The sequence below is a fragment of the Lasioglossum baleicum genome, chromosome 10 (genome assembly GCF_051020765.1).
Source record: "Lasioglossum baleicum chromosome 10, iyLasBale1, whole genome shotgun sequence".
NCBI lineage: Eukaryota > Metazoa > Arthropoda > Insecta > Hymenoptera > Halictidae > Lasioglossum > Lasioglossum baleicum.
In genome coordinates this window covers 13,894,216-13,911,604 of record NC_134938.1, presented here as the reverse complement: position 1 = coordinate 13,911,604, position 17,389 = coordinate 13,894,216, and the positions used below count along the sequence as shown (strand labels likewise).

General features: G+C 38.2%; 1 protein-coding gene and 1 long non-coding RNA gene across 6 annotated transcripts in view; one reads left to right on the top strand and one right to left on the bottom strand.

Annotated features, from left to right (window-relative positions):
• Positions 1 to 17,389, top strand: part of Sesn (Sestrin) — a 214,447-nt gene that overhangs the window by 67,248 nt on the left and 129,810 nt on the right. For all 5 annotated transcript variants that reach the window (XM_076432642.1, XM_076432639.1, XM_076432643.1 and 2 more), the window contains one exon: positions 2,306 to 2,335. In XM_076432642.1, coding sequence (XP_076288757.1) covers positions 2,306 to 2,335 — 30 coding nt within the window. The remainder of the gene's footprint in view (positions 1 to 2,305; positions 2,336 to 17,389) is intronic.
• The window catches only part of LOC143213117 (uncharacterized), a 38,629-nt gene continuing 26,311 nt past the window's right edge, over positions 5,072 to 17,389 (bottom strand). The window contains exons 2-3 of the long non-coding RNA XR_013009870.1: positions 9,786 to 10,153; positions 5,072 to 8,313 (exon numbers count right to left, since the gene is read on the bottom strand). This is a non-coding gene — a long non-coding RNA (uncharacterized LOC143213117). The remainder of the gene's footprint in view (positions 8,314 to 9,785; positions 10,154 to 17,389) is intronic.

Below are 17,389 nucleotides of genomic sequence, written 5' to 3'. Positions count from 1 at the left end.
AATATGCATCACCCTGCATACTGCACCCTGCTCTCCGTCCAACCCTGCCTCCGTCCTGATTTATTTCTGATTACACCGGAACGGATTTCGCTGACCGTTCCCAGTCAGCGGTTTCCCGGAAATAGCGGAAGAACGAAAGGTATTTTCGGGGTATGCTCGAATCCCGATATTAAGCCGCGTTCCCACGTGTTCGCCGGACACGCCTTTCCCCTGTAGATGTTTTATTGTGCTTGTTCTGTCCCATGGTGGGCTGTAAATCCCGTCAAAATAACAACTTAGACGATACTTGTTGCATTCCTGAAAAATTACGACATTTTAGGGCAGTATTCTAATTTTGAACTTTAAAGTATTTCAAGAAAATGTAAGAAAAATTTAGTGGCCGTTACTTTTCTTATAGGACACCCTATATATTTTCTTGGATATTCTTGTAGAGCATGAAAAGACGAATCCAACGAGTACCATGAACGTATCGTTGCGATCATTCGATCTCGAGATATTCGTGTGTGAAAGAAGCAAACCTAATCTAAAACCTTACCAAGATACGAATATCTCGAGATCGAATGATTGTAATGGTATGTTATGGTACTCGTTGAACTCGTCTCTTAATGTTCTACAAGAATATTAAAGAATATACATACAGGGTGTCGTTTGACAATTCAAAGAAATGAAATTATTCACTAGATAATTTCAAGAAAAATTGATGCTAACTGTTTCTTAGTTATAAATCTTGGAAATCCATCGGAAAGATCGACTTAAATATCAGGATACATCATCGCGGAAACATTGATCCCAGCTATCGTATTCTTTCGCTTGCGTTCAGGTTTCCGGTTCACCTCGAACCAGATTTTGTTCACAACAGAACGCGTGATTCACCTCGATATGGAAATAACTGCGTTAAATAATATTTAGTAGTCAACGGTGTTACATGAGAACGTGGGCGAGATGACATTACGCAGATTGAAACGAGGTCGCCCTCGACTTTAATTATTTATTCGTGTTGCGAATAAAAACAAAGCTAATAAAACAAATTAATTCTTTTTCAAATTAAATAAAAAAACAAACGCAATATTCGATATTCTCGTAGAGCACAGCAAGCCGAATCCAACGACTACAATAAACATACTGTTGCGATCACTCAATCTCGAGATATTCTGTCTGAAAGTAAGGTACTTGAGCCTAACCCAACCACAACTTTCAGACAGAATATCTCGAGATCGAATGATCGCAATGATACGTTCATGGTACTCGTTGAACTCGTCTTTCCGCGCTTTACAAGAATATCCAAGAGAATATATAGGGTGTCGTATAAAACGAAGATTAAATATTCACATATTAAAAAATTCCTAAAGGTTCTCCTGTATTCGAATTCTCGTAATTTTTATACCGGCATATAAAAATACGTAAATTTATAGGTGAGTTTTCGAGTTAATTTTCGAGTCTGAGACTCTCGCCTTTGATTTTTCGATGCGGTGTCGCTCGAACGAAGCACGTACGACGATAATGAAGGTTAATTAGACGGGTTGACGCATCGAGCGTGAAATTATTACCAGCAGGCTATCCGTAGTCGCCGTGAGGAATATATTTAGAGACCGGGGGTTGATTGCCATAAATTGGCTTCAATTTCCTTCAATTTGTAAGGGACTAAAAAATTCATGTACTGTGGGCGGCATCTGTCGACTAGCCGGACTCGGGTAAAGTAGATTTCCATACTTACCGATCTAGCAAAATCATTTCATTTCTTGTCGGTAAGAGTTCCGAACATGTTCGCAGATGGCGCAATCCTCTTTCGCGCCGGATTGCGTTGTGATGGATTCGATGATGGAAATTGTGATGGATCGTGCTCTGTAATTAATAGACTGCGGATCTTTGTGTATTTATAACAAAATTGAATAGCTGAAATTCAAAATTGTTGGAAACGTTTCAAAATTCAAGATGTATATATATGATTTCTCATCTATTAAAATGATTAAGGTAAGAAATATCATTCTGTTTGATTTCTATTAGTTGCAATCGATGCCGACATTTGTACTTTCAACGAAGATCCGCTGTCTAGTAATTGTTCTACTGTTTCTACCTGAACTAGTGGTGAAATTAATCATTAATTTGGTAATACTTTGCAGTATGTTGATACACTCATTGTATACTATTATTGTGCGTTTTAATATTGATATTTCGGTAAAAAAATGAGACATACAAAATTGTTCTGATAGCCTATGGCGGCCATTAGAAATTTGGTGTGGCTGATCTTAAATTATATATTTGTAATTATGTATAAAATATCATGATTTGGTTGTTTCTGTTGCAGCTACCAGATCTGAATAACCTCGATGAAAAGGTGAGTCCTGTTCAGGATCATTCATATATAAATAATCGCATGATCGCCGTGGGTAAGTGCTATATTTACAGCTGCTTAATTCAGGGTTCATATGTTTACTACTTACTTTTCTGAAGAGCTAAACGTTTGGAAGAATTTAATGTTACATCGGCAACGCACTTGCTCAGTAATTTATGTTAATAAAGATAGACATTATATAATAGTTAGTGTATAATATACTATGAGACTCGTAATATGTATGTATATCACATTATTATTGATTCTCTTGTGTTATTTAATTTATATGTAATGAATAAATATTCTTATTGTTGGTTATATTAATTATTTCAGAAAAGTAGGTTGGGAACTTCTTGAACATTTTATAAATACATACATGATCATAAACAAATAATTATATATCTACTTTTAAATTTTATACCTAAATGTTTGGATTATTATTTCGATTATTTTGAATAATGGTACAGCAATTTCTAAGGGTTAAATATTACTGTAAATTAAATTTGCCCCGTTTTATCACGTTCGTGTAAGGCCATTTTCCGAGCATATAACTGTTACACGAAGACCGTCGGTCTTCAAGCATGCAGACACGAAATTTCACGGCAGCTTAGAAATTCTAAGCAGAATCTGAGGAGATACGTGCTTCGAATCGCAGATTAGGTGTTCGTTTACGGTGCCGTGGGTATGGGTAGATTAAGCTACTTGAGGAGGGGATAGGTTATGTAATCCCGACGAAAAAGGTTGCAGGCGAAACCAATAAGAAGGCTTCAAGAGCCTCGTGGAACGTTGTTGATGCGAGTAAACAGTTTCAAAACTTATCCCTTCTCGACTACCATGAAACACTTCGCGCATGTCTCGGAATTCGTTTTTCGGATTATGCTGAATCTACACTGTGCAACACAGATGTTAATGGCTCGTGTGAACATGGGGCACACTGATCCTTTTACTGAACACGGTGACCTTGAAGTCGCCTGCAATTCGTTCTTAATTCTTTTTTAGATAAATAATGGGAATTTTTAAGGATTTGAAAATGGGTATTTTTTGACTGGTACTTTTTAATTTGAAAGATAGCGACATTTAACGTTACAGTGACCTTGAAGTCAACTACAATTCGTTTTTATTTGTTTTTTTAGATAAATAATGGGAATTTTCAAGAATTTGAAAATGGGTATTTTTTAACTGAATGGATCGACTGTAGAGTGGTATATTTTTTATTGGAAAATATCGACATTTAACGTGACAGTGACCTTGAAGTCACTTTTATTCCATTCTAATTTTTTTCTTTAGATAAATAGTAGGAATTTTCGAGGATTTGAAAATGTGTGGGTCTTTCGACTGGATGGATCGACTGTAGAATATTCTTTTTATTGGAAAATGTGCCGACATTTGACGTGACAGTGACGATTTATTGTAATTTTATACATATAAGTACGATAACCATTACTATCCTCTGGTAGTTGCTGCGAGTGTGGAATATTCTCTCTCCCTCTGCCTATCAAACGATCATCAAACCATCATCTAAACCGAAAGTCCTCGTCCCATAACCAGCTACAACTGTCCGCGTTTACGAGTCGATAAACCTGCCCGACTGTTCAAAACGTCATAAATACCGGTTCTTGCGAAAGCCATTGAAAACGTCCTTTTTCATTATTAACACCAATTAAAGTTGTATCCACACCTGCCACGCCTCCGGCTCGTTTGTCAACTTCGCCAGCCGCAGCTGTCCATTCTTTAATTTATTGTAATTGCTCCTCAATGTCGAAGTGCAATTATTTATGCACTGTCCTCAAATTACCAAACGTGGACACTTCCGGACCGAAATAGAAGGAGCTAAACATGGCTAGTGAAAACATAACAGAACTTGTTTATATCCAATAATTTATTAATGAACCTTTTGGCAACACAATTCTGACTCCTTCTCGATTAAAATGATACCTCGCACGATGCAATTGAGTAGTATTAAACACTTCAATTCAATAATGAAGTATTCAGAGATCCACGGTTCGGATAAGCGACGTTCCATTAAATCGTGTATTAAACGATTAATTATGATCCGAATCGTATCGTGCTTGGGCTCATTCAAATAAGAGAAATGTCACGGATGCGCCGGTAAAAGTTGCACAAAAAAATGTTTAAAAATAACGGATTCGTGCGATTAAATTCGTATTGTCTCACCGAAGCAATCTCTTTATCAGCGACGAAACGAGGCTGCCGGTGAACCATAGCGCGGTTTATCTTCTGGATTTTGTTTTCCCCTTTCACCGACACGATTTCCAGAAATCCTCGTCGCTAGATTACATTGAAAAGCAGATCTTTTCATTCGAATTGGATCTAGCGGACGGGATCGCCGTAACGTCTGCTGACAAACAATTCCGCGAACACTTCTAATTATATGACGAGAGTTGTCCGCCTATTCCGGGAAAACCTGTATCGGATTTCCCGATGCGAACACACTCATCGGTCATTGTTCAACGCTGTGATACGAGAACATTGTGATCTACAAGGTGAATGCTCCAGGTGATGTTGAATCCATCGATTTCCAGATGCAATCGCCGTTCGATGAATCAAGCTTAAGGTCACGCGTCGGAGACGTTGATCTCTCGATCCTCTCACGATCCGATCTAGCTAGCCTTTTCTCTCATTTTGTTGCAAATAGCAATTTACAAAATCAGTGACCATCAGGTTCAATTTTTTTAGCCATTAAAAATAGAAAATAAAATAAAATTGTATTATTTTATATATATATATACTTTATATTATTGTACGTGTGTGTGTGTGTGTGTGTTTCGTTTTTATAGTTTTTTAACCGAACTATATGAAAATTATTTCACCAGACCAGTTTCGAGAAATAATAATTCTACGCCTATGCCTATGTCCATTTACCTAGACTCGTTCTAAGCCGCATAATCGCGTTCTCCACATTACGCAATCCTGCTCGCGGAATAATTTCCTTCAATTCTACGACGACATTAGACATTATCTACTTAACTCGGCCATCGAACCCTTTGTCTCTGACAATCTCTGTCTGCGAGTCTCAATCTCGCGTTTCGTTCCGCTATTTCACACTGTGTTACGATATTGCCGACTGATATCGCATGAATAGAGTCACCAGTCTTTCGAAATGCTGTAAAACACATTCTCCTACATTTCATTCAATCTCCATTTGATAATTTGTCGGTGGTCGATACTTTTTTACGCGACACCCTATATGCTTGTTGCGATATTCTTGTAGGGCTTAAGAAGACGAATCCAACGAGTATAATGACCATACCATTTCGATCATTCAATCTCAAGGTATTCTTTATAGGAGTAGGAACAGAAGATTTAGGTTAGGTTTATTTTCTCCAGCGCGAATATCTCGAGATTGAATCGTCTCAAGTGTATCGTCATTATACTCATTGGATTAGTCTTTTCCTGGTCTATAATAATATCTAAGATTCGTTCGTGTCTGGTGAATATTTTTGTTATGCAAAATATCCACAAGCTCAAAATATATAACTTCGTATATGAGAGATTCGTCGTATGCAGTTTCAAAATGTTTCAAACTCGGTTTCTATTTCAGCCGGGCTGCATAATTCGCGGCGAGTTACGCGCGAGCGAGGACCGATATTGTTGCCTCGAAATTTTGGAATGAATTTCGTCATCCTTTATAAATTTTCCCGAGCTCAACGACCGGTCCGCGAGAGCATGCTCTGCCAAAAACCATTAACCCGAATTCTGGGAAGCTTGTCGCAACTCGGAAATTCGCGAATGTCGTGCGTGGTCATACGCGCACGAACCTCGATCGGACAGTGAACGATCGACGACCTCGTTTCTATCGGAACACGGTTCGCACCTGTGGTCCCGAAAGTTCCGATGACAATGCTGTTCGTAATGAGCGCATCCATCAAAACTCAAGTAGTATGGTATTTTTTAAAATGAAACGTGTCCTTTCTTCGATATTGTAGAGCGTGCAAAGACGAGTCCAACGACTACCATGACCGTACCATTAGGATCATTCTACCTCGAGATATCCATGCTTGATAAATTCATGAAAAATTTCATGTGAACAGTATAGTTTTCTCCGATATTCTTGTAGAGCGTGAAAAGATGAGTCCAACGAGTACCATGACTATACCATTAAGATAAGACCGAAGGTAGGCTTTGAGTTAGGTTTGTTTCCTTGATATACGAATATCTCGAGATCGAACGATCGTAATGGTACGTTCATGGTACTCGTTGGAATCGTCTTTTCATGCTCTACAAGAATATCCAAGAGAAAGCAAGAATGTTGTTACGCCGAAGCGAAAAGTTGGATGAAGACGAGTCTGAATGAAGATCGACGACTCGTCAGAAGGTGGTTCTCGATGATGCAGGGGGAAATGGGTCGGGAAAAATTTCTGGATAATTCAGCAACAGGCTGGAGCGACACTCCGTTAACACGTTCTTGCGTAACAACTGGTTCCCGGGCCCTGGGATCCAAGTCTGTCCCGCGGAATAGTCTTTGTTTGCATATAAGCTCTCTTATGCATAACCGGCTATGCTGCGAGGCACGACGCGGCGTGCAGAAACCGGCACCGTAGGTGTCTTTAGAGGTTAAGAAAATATCTGTGTCACCCGCAGCGATCGGTCGACCGGTTGCCAGATACTCGTTGTAAACAGGATGGAATTTGCATGCATATTCAAGCGGCGGAGCCTGCACGAGAGCATCGAGGTCGTGTGTCTTGCGAGCGAAAGAGCGAACTATAGTGCAGCGTAGCCAAGGTCCAAGAGAGTAAAAGCGGCTTTTCGGTGAAAGTAAACGATCCTCGTATACACGAGAACGTACGTACGTTAGTCAGGATCGTTTCGGTTAATGACACCCTGAAGAGGCGCTAATAGGGTTAACGACGGGACATCTTACGCTTTTACTTTACGAAATCGTGTCCGGGACATTAGCGATCAGATTTTACGCATTCATGGGAAAAGTGTGCAATGTAAAAACATTCAAGGAATCAGAGAAGATGGTTTCATTATTTTCAACCGGTTAAAATGATCGAAAAGGAAACTAATGTTTATGTAGCTCCTGTGTCTTGCAATTGATGCAGACGATTTTGATTTTGCAGAAAAATGCTTCGTTGTGGAATTTTTTAAATTTAGATGAATTGAGTGTCAGTATTTTGGTAGATGTTCAATCCTATAGATAATTGGACCAGGCATGGGCAACTTGCGGCTTGCGAGCCACAGACAACTCCTCTCCCCACTCCTGGGTCCTCCCCACCAAATTCCTGTAGAATGTAGGAGGTGGTTGTGGACGTACGAGATCGTATCTTCGCAGTCACGTGAGGGCAAAGCAGTGGGGGGAGTTGGTAGTGGGGCAAACGGTACACTGGTAGTGGGGGTCGTGAATTAGGGCCTGGGTTATTATCTATTAATAAACTTATGGACTCAATAATTACGAACTTCTCTCTAATTATCTCTTTCCTGTTTTTCAAAGAGTTTGGTCTCCCCGAAATATCACGCGATACTCTTTTGCACATTGTGTGCAAATTCGCGGACCTTCACACGTTGTCTTGCGAATGCCAATCGGAGGCCTCGATTGCAAAAACCAGTGGAGTCCATTTTTCAGTGGAATTATACTTGCTGAATAATGCTGAAGACTAAGAACATTCAACAATATTGCAGTTTAAAAAATTTTTTCTTCTTTCTGCTACTTATGATTTACATAGAAAAATGTTTATTCATATATTTGATATTTACAATTACGTGGAAGTTAGTTAAAATACATTTCTGTTCGGTTCCATTGTTTTGCGGTGGATGTAAACGATTTTTATTTTGCACAAAAATCCACCGACGATTTACGACCAAAAAGAGATACAATCTTGCTCGAGGTTATTAGCAAAAATTAAGATCAGGAGATTTACAGAGAACCTCGAATTGTTGATACGGAGTCACCGGAGTGGTCATAATTTGTTTACGGCCGATGTTCAAGAATGCCTCAAGGTCCAGCGAGGAATTATCGCCTGGAAAATCGGTGTGGATCATATAGATAAATCACTTGGGACAACAGTTATTACCTAATGCGATTATTTGAGAGTCCGCTGATGAACAATTAGCCACGGCGAACAATAATAAGCTAGCTACAATAAATTGGTCGTTAAAATGCTGCGAACCATACCTATAATTAAATGTACTTTCCATCTTGATAATTTTAATAGGTTGGAAATAATGTATGTTTACATTATAAAGCGTTACAGGCGAATATCTCCAAAAATATTGATTGTACACAAAAATGTTTGAGATGAAAGTTGTTCAGTACCGAGGAGGACATCATGTGGTGGGATTTTTATTTTTCCCGATGGACACTCAAAGGTGAGGAGAAGGTCACCTTGACTTTTTTAAATGGAAACACCTACTTTCTGTATCATGAATCGATTGACTATCGAATTCTGAGTGAAAAAATTTATTGACCTCCATATGTCCTAAATCTAATAGTTAACGAGATATTATCGAAATAATTTTCTTTCTTTGGATAATATCTCGTTAACTATTAGGTTTAGGGCATATGAAGGTCAACACTCTTATACTCGGAATTTGATACCCTATCGATCTATGGTATAAAAAATAGGACATTCCATTTAAAAGAAGGAAGTTGACCTTGACTTCACCTTGCAGTGTCAACCGGTAAAAATAAAAGCCCCACCGCATGATGTCCCCCTCGGTACTGAACAACCTCCATTTGAAACATTTTTGCGTATGATCAATATTTTTGGAGATATTCGTCTGTAACGTTTCATAATGTACACCCTGTATAGTTATATTTTCCTCGTTTCCACTTTTTATTGAGAAATAAATTGAATCAACAAAGTAGCCACTCGTAAACTTTACATTAGTCCAATATATTATAACTATAATATATTTTTATAGTTATTTATAGTTATTATAGTTATAATATATTGGACTAATTAAATCAACTTAATCTTTCAACTATATTAAACTGCACCAGATTATGTACGCAGTCTAGTAATTGGCGTTATCATTTCCTATCGATGCAACTTTCTAATTTCAGCAATACTAAAATATACAATTCTAAACCGGTCATTCAGTCGGCATTGGTATATTTAACTTCTCCGTTTCCGTTTTATAAGATAAATTGGTTCGCACTGTTTTCACATTGTCCAACGAAGATTTTATTAGCATCACGTTTTTATCAATTAAATTCGTCTCGAACAGGATCCCGAGAGCCTGAAAGTGTACATATGTTCATCGTTCGCAGACTAGTGTTAGCGTTCGCCGGTGCAATTAATTTGTTGACAACCGTTAAAAAAACTGCGTGTCCGTGGCCAGGTCGCGATAAATATAGCGAATTGCTCGGCGGACGCTCGGAAAACTGACCTCGGACTAGCTAACAGTAAAACGGGAAACGCAATGCGGGTCTGCTCGCAGCACCGCTCGGCGAACGTAATTAAACAAACATTGAATGCGATATACATACGTTCGCGTTTATGCGGGACACTTGCGCCCAATGAACCACTTCTGCGTCGCTCTTATCGGCTCGCATCTTCGCATCAGCTCGAGGGAACAATCGTTTCATTGTGGCCACGTGTTGGCAATCGAGGGAAGTGTAGCGACGATGGTACTGGGGTAGGAGGGGTTAGAGGGGAAGCGAAAGAAAGAAGAAAAAAGCGAAAGAGTAAGAGAAGTCGGGAGGAGGGAAGCTGAAGAGCTCGGGATCTGGGGAGAAGAAAAAATGAGAAGAGAAGAAACGGTCGCTGAAGAGCAAGGCGAAAAAGAGAGGAAGGAGAAGAAAGAGAAAGAACTGAAAATGAAAGATTAGGGTGACGCTGGAAATAGCAGTTGAAACTAAAACAGTGAAGGAGTAGCACAGTTGCATAAAGAATATATTGTGTATGGTATAAAATACAATATACATAGTATAATGAATACACATACTATAGTATAAAACACAATATGGTATGAAGTATAAAGTATAATATAGTCTATCACATAGTATAAAATTTAATATAGTGTCATGAACATACTGTAGCATAAAATATGTATAATACAGTATAGTATGAATAATATCCTATAGTATAAAATACAGTACAGTATGAAGAATATCCTATAGTATAAAATATATAATAAATATAATTCAGTATAGTATGAAGAATATCCTATAGTATAAAATATGATATAGTGAGAAGAATATACTATATTATGAAACACACATAATACAGTATAGTATGAAGAATATCCTATTCTATAAAATATAGTATGAAGAATATCCTATAGTATAAAATGTAATATAGTGTCATGAACATACTGTAGCATAAAATATGTATGATACAGTATAGTATGAATAATATCCTATAGTATAAAATACAGTACAGTATGAAGAATATCCTATAGTATAAAATATAATACAGTACGAAGAATATGGTATAGTATAAAAATTCAGTATAGTATGAAGAATATCCTATAGTATAAAATATGATATAGTGAGAGGAATATCCCACAGCATAAAGTATAATATAGTATGAAGCACACACTATAGTAGCGTGAAGAATGGCAAATAGATTTTTGAGGAAAATGGGCACGTAGAAGGGTGTCGTTTAGTATACCGGAGTCGCAGAAATTCGCAGAGCAGCACATTATGACACGGTGTGCACATCTGGAACGATATTCGATCGCCTAACGTCCAGATTACTCGCACCGATATACTGTGACGAGTGCACTCGCAGCTGGTACACCGGCGAGATGCTAATGAAAGCGATCGGATCGGTCCACGAACGTTCAGTATACCGCACACAAATGCACACGCACGTAGCACAGACCGTGGCCGTTGCGTAGAAGTGCGTGGTAATTAGTTGCGGTCGTACTCAGATTGAAATTACCGGGTCATTGCGGTTGTAGGCCGTAAAGATTGTTCCCGTTACGACGCCGGTTTCTTCGATATAATATAATCGACGCCGATTCAATTTTCCCGCATTCTATACTTGAAAATCGAAAGTCTGTTTTATTTATAAACATTCACGCTACTATCTAGATCGCGTACGCTCGTGGACAGTGAAAATTCGTCGATCTATCTTATTTTTTTGTTACTATTGAATTGGCAAGATAGTAATTTCGGTATTTAAGGTGAAAAATAGAGCCCAATTCTTTTACCCAAGCAATAAACTTTAACGAATAAGATATTTTCCTGTTTGTACGATGATCTTTTGCCAAAAAGAATCAATGAGAAAATATTTGGCTGCTCTTTACTTTACCGGACTCAAATTTGTGCCTTTCTCCGATAAATTATGATGTATTTAGTATGTAATTCAGTAGATTTTTATCCAGGGCGGCTGCAGATCGAAGTTTCGATACTGTAGGATCAATAGTTCAGGAGTTATGCTTGCTTAAAGTTGAGCAATCTGCAGTGATTTTGACAGGTAAGGGCGCCGACGCCATATAGGTTTATAGTGACGACCGCGAACAGCTTACCACTAATTAATTGTTTTGCTCGGTAAGCGGCGCGCAACCGTCACTACAAACCAATATAGCGGCGCCCTTACCTGTCAAAAACATCGCAGATTGCTCAACTTTAAGCAAGCATAACTCCTGAACTATTGATCCTACAGGATCGATACTTCGATCTGCAGCCGCCACAGGTACAAATACATCATATTTTATAGCAGAAAGGTAGAAATTTTGAGTCCGGTAAAGTAAAGTTTACCGAAATATTTTATTCATTAAAATTCATCGCCTGCATAAAGAATACCCAATATTAATTTGTTGTTATTATTAACCCTTAGCACCCGAGTGGTGACCCAGAGTCACCACTAAAAGTTGCTGTACCATTATTCTCAAAATGTTCTTTACATTACTAAATATTTTGGCATCTGACCGATTACGAAACATGTAAGTGTTGTATGAGGTACTATATCAATTTAGGATGAAATTATTCTAGATCGGAAGAAATGTTTAATTTTCGAGTTCAAATAGCTCCGACCGAAAATGGTTTATAAATAAGTTGTTTTTTAAAAAATTAATTTTGAATGAAGTTGTTTCTTTACAAAACTCGTAGAGATTAGGGTGCCCCGGAGGATTCTATGTAGTGTTCATTAAATCATGCCTTTGATCAGGAATGCTATGCGTGGCTTTTCTCCTTTTTTCCAGTTTTGACTCGCGACTGCCAATGAATTATCGTCCATAATTTATTCCGTCGTTTGCTCGCGAGCACGTTCCTTGACTCGGTCTATTTATATCGTAAGTAAAGTAGCCTGCCGACTTTGAGACACGACAGACATATTGCCGATGCGGTTTTACGGGACTATCAATAACCCTAATGGTTGCCCCGTTGTTCCGAAACCAGTTGGATTAAATCCCGATGCCGCTCTCTTTCGCGAACGCGAAGAATTTGAACGTTGAATACACATACCAGAGAGATTCCTGAAATTGAATAATTAATAATTTTGTTAAAAATGACGACCAAACTTAGTCCTCGTTTTTATCCCATAAATGGTGAACAAAAAACGTACCTGAATTTTTGAGGACTCGTTGTACAGAGGAGACTTCAATCTTCAAATCTGTGGTGGTTTTATTTTTGGAAAAAATTGTTTAATGTTTTCACAGAGGTTTGAATTTGTAGCATTTTCGAGAATATCGTAAAAATGTGCCTTCAGTTTTCCATCGACTATAGCATGACAGAATTTTTTCGGAGAAAGTGAATGATGGGATTCGAAAGTAGATACTTCAACCTTTAAAATGAGCCAAGTGCGGTCATTCTACGATTTTTCTTTGCAAAGTTATAACAGTTTGAAGATCAAAGATATCATCGATTCGGATAATCCACTCCAGTCGATCGTGGATTACAGAAGTAAATATGAACCGAATTGTCTCGTGTTTGGAATCATTTTGATTGGCAAAGTGTCAGGAATATGTCTATAAAAGTAAGATAAAAGAATAACTCGTGACAAGAAAGTTTGAATTTGTAGAATTTTTGAGGAAAAATGGATCATCAGTTTTCCACCTGCTGCATTATGTAGAACTATTTTAAAGGAAAATATGAACAATAATGAGCGAAAGTAGAATGTTCAAGCTTTAAAATGAGTCCCGGTTTAATGTCGTGTTACTTTTTTAAACGAAATTATAAAAATTTAAATATATCGAAGTTTAAATACTTTTTGTGGTACGAAATGATAGAAAATGTTGGTTGCTACATAAATCGCTTGGGTTTGATGGAAATTTTGGCAGCTCTCGAAGCGTTGATTAAATTGCTATGTTTTGTTGGAATTTTTGAGGTCGCTGGGTTAGCGATGATGCAAAGTGTTGTTCTACCTTCTCCTTCATCCGATTTCGAGGTCGTGTTCCCTTGGTGGCACGTGTTCCGTCTTCGTGTTTGCGAAGAGCGGCGCCAACCTGTTAGTAGGGCCGTCTATGTCTATCTGGCATAGTGATCTAGTCGTGTATTTGTGCGATTTGTATGTATAGCGCTATGCTCACAGAGAAATAACAGTCGGTATAAACGAGCGAGGAACTTTGAATAGGTCGTTTTGGGACCGTCCACCTTTCCATATTCAAAAACCATCACCCTCTAAAAAGCAAGATCGCATAATGAACGAATAACAAAGTGAGAAACAAGGAAAACGTTTTTTCTAGAATTGCTACTGTCCTCCATCACGTGATTGCATCACCAATTATTTCTTCAAAAGTCAATAGATTCGACATACAATGCTAAACAGTAAAAAAATTGTTTAAGTTTAACACTCGTATTGTTTTCAACTCTATGTATAATAATGACTCCTGTACCTTGCAATTGACAGACGCAATTTTTATTTTGCATAAGCATTCGCGTTAAATGTATTATAATTAATTTCAGCTGTATATAATAACTTCCTTCTGCGTGTATACTATTTTCTTGCACATCTAAACCTTCTTTTTTGTATTGTTATTCTGTCTGGTGAAGGGTTAAATTAATTCCTATCGAAAACAAGCAGGTCTCATTTTCCACTATGCCAATCTTTTTGCAGCGGCAACGAGCATGAAAAAGAAGTCTAAAGTATCGAACTTGGCTTCGAGAATTTTAAATTATAATCGCGTTATACAATCCACCTGCGTTCCAAATAAGAACGTCGGCAGGCTCGCGACAAAGAAAAACATACCAGCGAGCATATCGTCATTCCATCGAGCAAATTATTATTTCAATTATTACCTCTGCTTTCGATACGGTAGCGTCCCCCACACTAGCGAGTTACACAACCTTGAACTCGTGGTGGGAGAAAGGTAGATGGATGCAATCTTTTCCAATCACGATTTTTTTGAGGTCCTATTTCGTGTAACGAGCAAGGGCCACTGTACTTACAAGGGAAGGACCCCAAGTGTCCGACTTCGATTTTGATAAGTTTTTGTGAGATGATGGTACATGGATCCCTAATTATGTATGCAAAATATTGGATGTAGTTACTCAATAGTTTTAAAGATATAAACAATTAAAGTTTCATACCTTTCCATTAGCCGTGTAAGCAGGTTGCGTGATTCGCAAGTATGAAACTTTAGTTGTTCATATCTTTGAAACTATTGAGTAACTACACCTAATATTTTGCATACATAATTAGGAATCCATGTAGCATCATCTCACAAAAAATTATCTAAATCGAAGTCTGACACTTGGGGTCCTTCCCTTTTGTTAGTCCTACAAAAATTCAAAAAATATTCCACTTGTTTGCCACGTGCTTCGTGATGCGCTGACATCATTGTTTTTCACTGTTGCATCATTCGAATTGCATAACGGGAAACGGGGGAAACAGTGTAATTGATAAAACTGTGTACTATTAACACCGTTTGCTATGCTTTTTGTTTTGTCGTCAGTATAGCGTTTTCAATATTTATTTTATAATAATATCTGATAAATTTTAATGCAATGCTTATTTTTGGAGAAACGAGTTCCTTTTAATATTTTGTCTAGTGCAGTGTATTTTTGAGAAATGTGGTAGTTTTAATATTCCATTAAATGCGAAGTGCATTTTTGAAAAAATGTGGTATCCTTAATAATCTATTTAGTGCAGTCTACTTTTTTTTTTAGAGATATGGTATATTTTTAATGATTTATTTGATACAACGTGTAGTTCTTTTTAAATGTATTGCTTTTAAATGTAATCTGAATTTTTGTGCAACTTTAACGAATCAGTTTTCGATATTGAAATTGAACACGAAATGATGAAATATTTTACGAGTTGCACAGCAAGTGACGTCCGATGTTCTAATGAAAAGTCAAAGAGACATTGTCTGCTGAACTTTGAAAAAAATGTGACCGCTATATTTTTTCACGGATCTTGACCTATTCCTTGACGCAATAGATTGATATTACTTGCAAAAGTGTCCTGCTTCTTTTTCAAAACGCCACTTATGATTTACGGCTGGACTGTCCGTGTTTATTTATGTACAGTGTGCAAAAACTGGCGAATAAAATAAACAGTTCAATCATTTCCATATTTGCAAGGTCCCATTCCAAAAATTTGGAAACTGTGGATTCGAGAAGTAATTGAATTTCCCATTTTCGAGAAATTGTTGAACTTTGAACTATGATAATTTCGTTAAAAAAAATAGTACAGTAATATACCTAGACTCATTTTAAATCTTGGAACTTGTACTTTTGTCACCCGTCGTTCATTTTTGTCCAAGATATTTTAGCTGTACAGGGTGTCCTAGAAATGTTGTACCTCCTTGAGATGATTCCGGAGGTAATTTGCAGAAACTTTTTCCTTTGCAGAAATGTTCTACGTGGCTTAATTAAGTTATTATCAACGGAAAACGAGGTCAGCTTCGCGATTTCTGATGAACTTCCAGACACAAATATCTTGGGATTGAACGATCACAATGGTATGATCATGGTACTCTTTGGATTCGTCTTCTCGCGCTCCACAAGAATATTGAATAAAATATATAGGGTGTCGTATATAAAAGTACCGATCAACTTAAAGAATGATTCTTCCCAGCTTCACTCAAGTTCGACTGTTCTTCCGGGACAAAGAATCCCTTGTCAACACAGTACTTGTCGCAACATTGCGGTCGATTCACAATTCCCGAGACCCATTCACGCGATTCATTGAAACACGTTCGTGGTAACGTTGACCCTCGAACGAGGTCCGCTCCGCGATTTCCTTTTGTCCTAGACACAACAGCTTGCATCGGGTCGCAGTGAAGTATGAAACGAAGAGCTCCGGAGATAATTGTTGGCCAAAGCTAATTGTAAGTATAATGAGGGAGGGAAACGAAACGGCGAGTTGATAAGCGGGTGTGTAACTCGTGGCGGTCGGCCGTGGCAGATAATATTGTACTGAACCGAGCGTGACAAACAATGCGAATCCGTCCAGTTGCTGGATGAAACCGGCCAGCAGAAGACAATATTGCTGTGCAATATTGTTAAAAGCGTCGCGACGTCGTCGACGATTCGCCCGCGTTCTGCAGATAAACAACCGGCCCGCCATGCAGTTTTCGAGCTAGATAGATAGTATTGCCGTCACCGCGTATAAATAACGTAATCGGCCACGAAAAAGAGGTCTTCAGATACCGCACGCACGCTGGAACGCGAAGATAAGAGCGGTTAGATCATAGAGGAAGGAACGTTTTTCGTTCACCCGATAGATGTCAATGGGAACGATAACGGAGTGACGCCACTGGTCCCAGAAAGCAATCCTAATCCCCCTTGAACGTAGAAAATGGTAGTGAGTATACAAAACGTGATGCAACATGTTTAATCCGAATGATATATCAATGAAAGTTTTATCAGCATACGCGCGACAGTTGTCCGGTTAAAATGATACCAAACACGATGCAATTCGCATTGTATTTACCTGTGTAATCCACGAAAGAGTAAAGTCTCTCTTATCCGAACGGCCTACGAGATGCCACTGTTTAGACTATGGAACGGTTATCTGGTATCCGATTATGTCGTACTTAGGCTCATTTTAATCGGAAAAGTATGCCGAATAGATCGGCGGAAGCTTCATTCGAAAATCTTCGAAAACGAACAAGTTATAGAAACTTGAATATTCTGAATTTTCGAGAGTCGAAATATTCCGGATAAAATTGGTTCGCTAATTTAGAGGTTATCCTGCG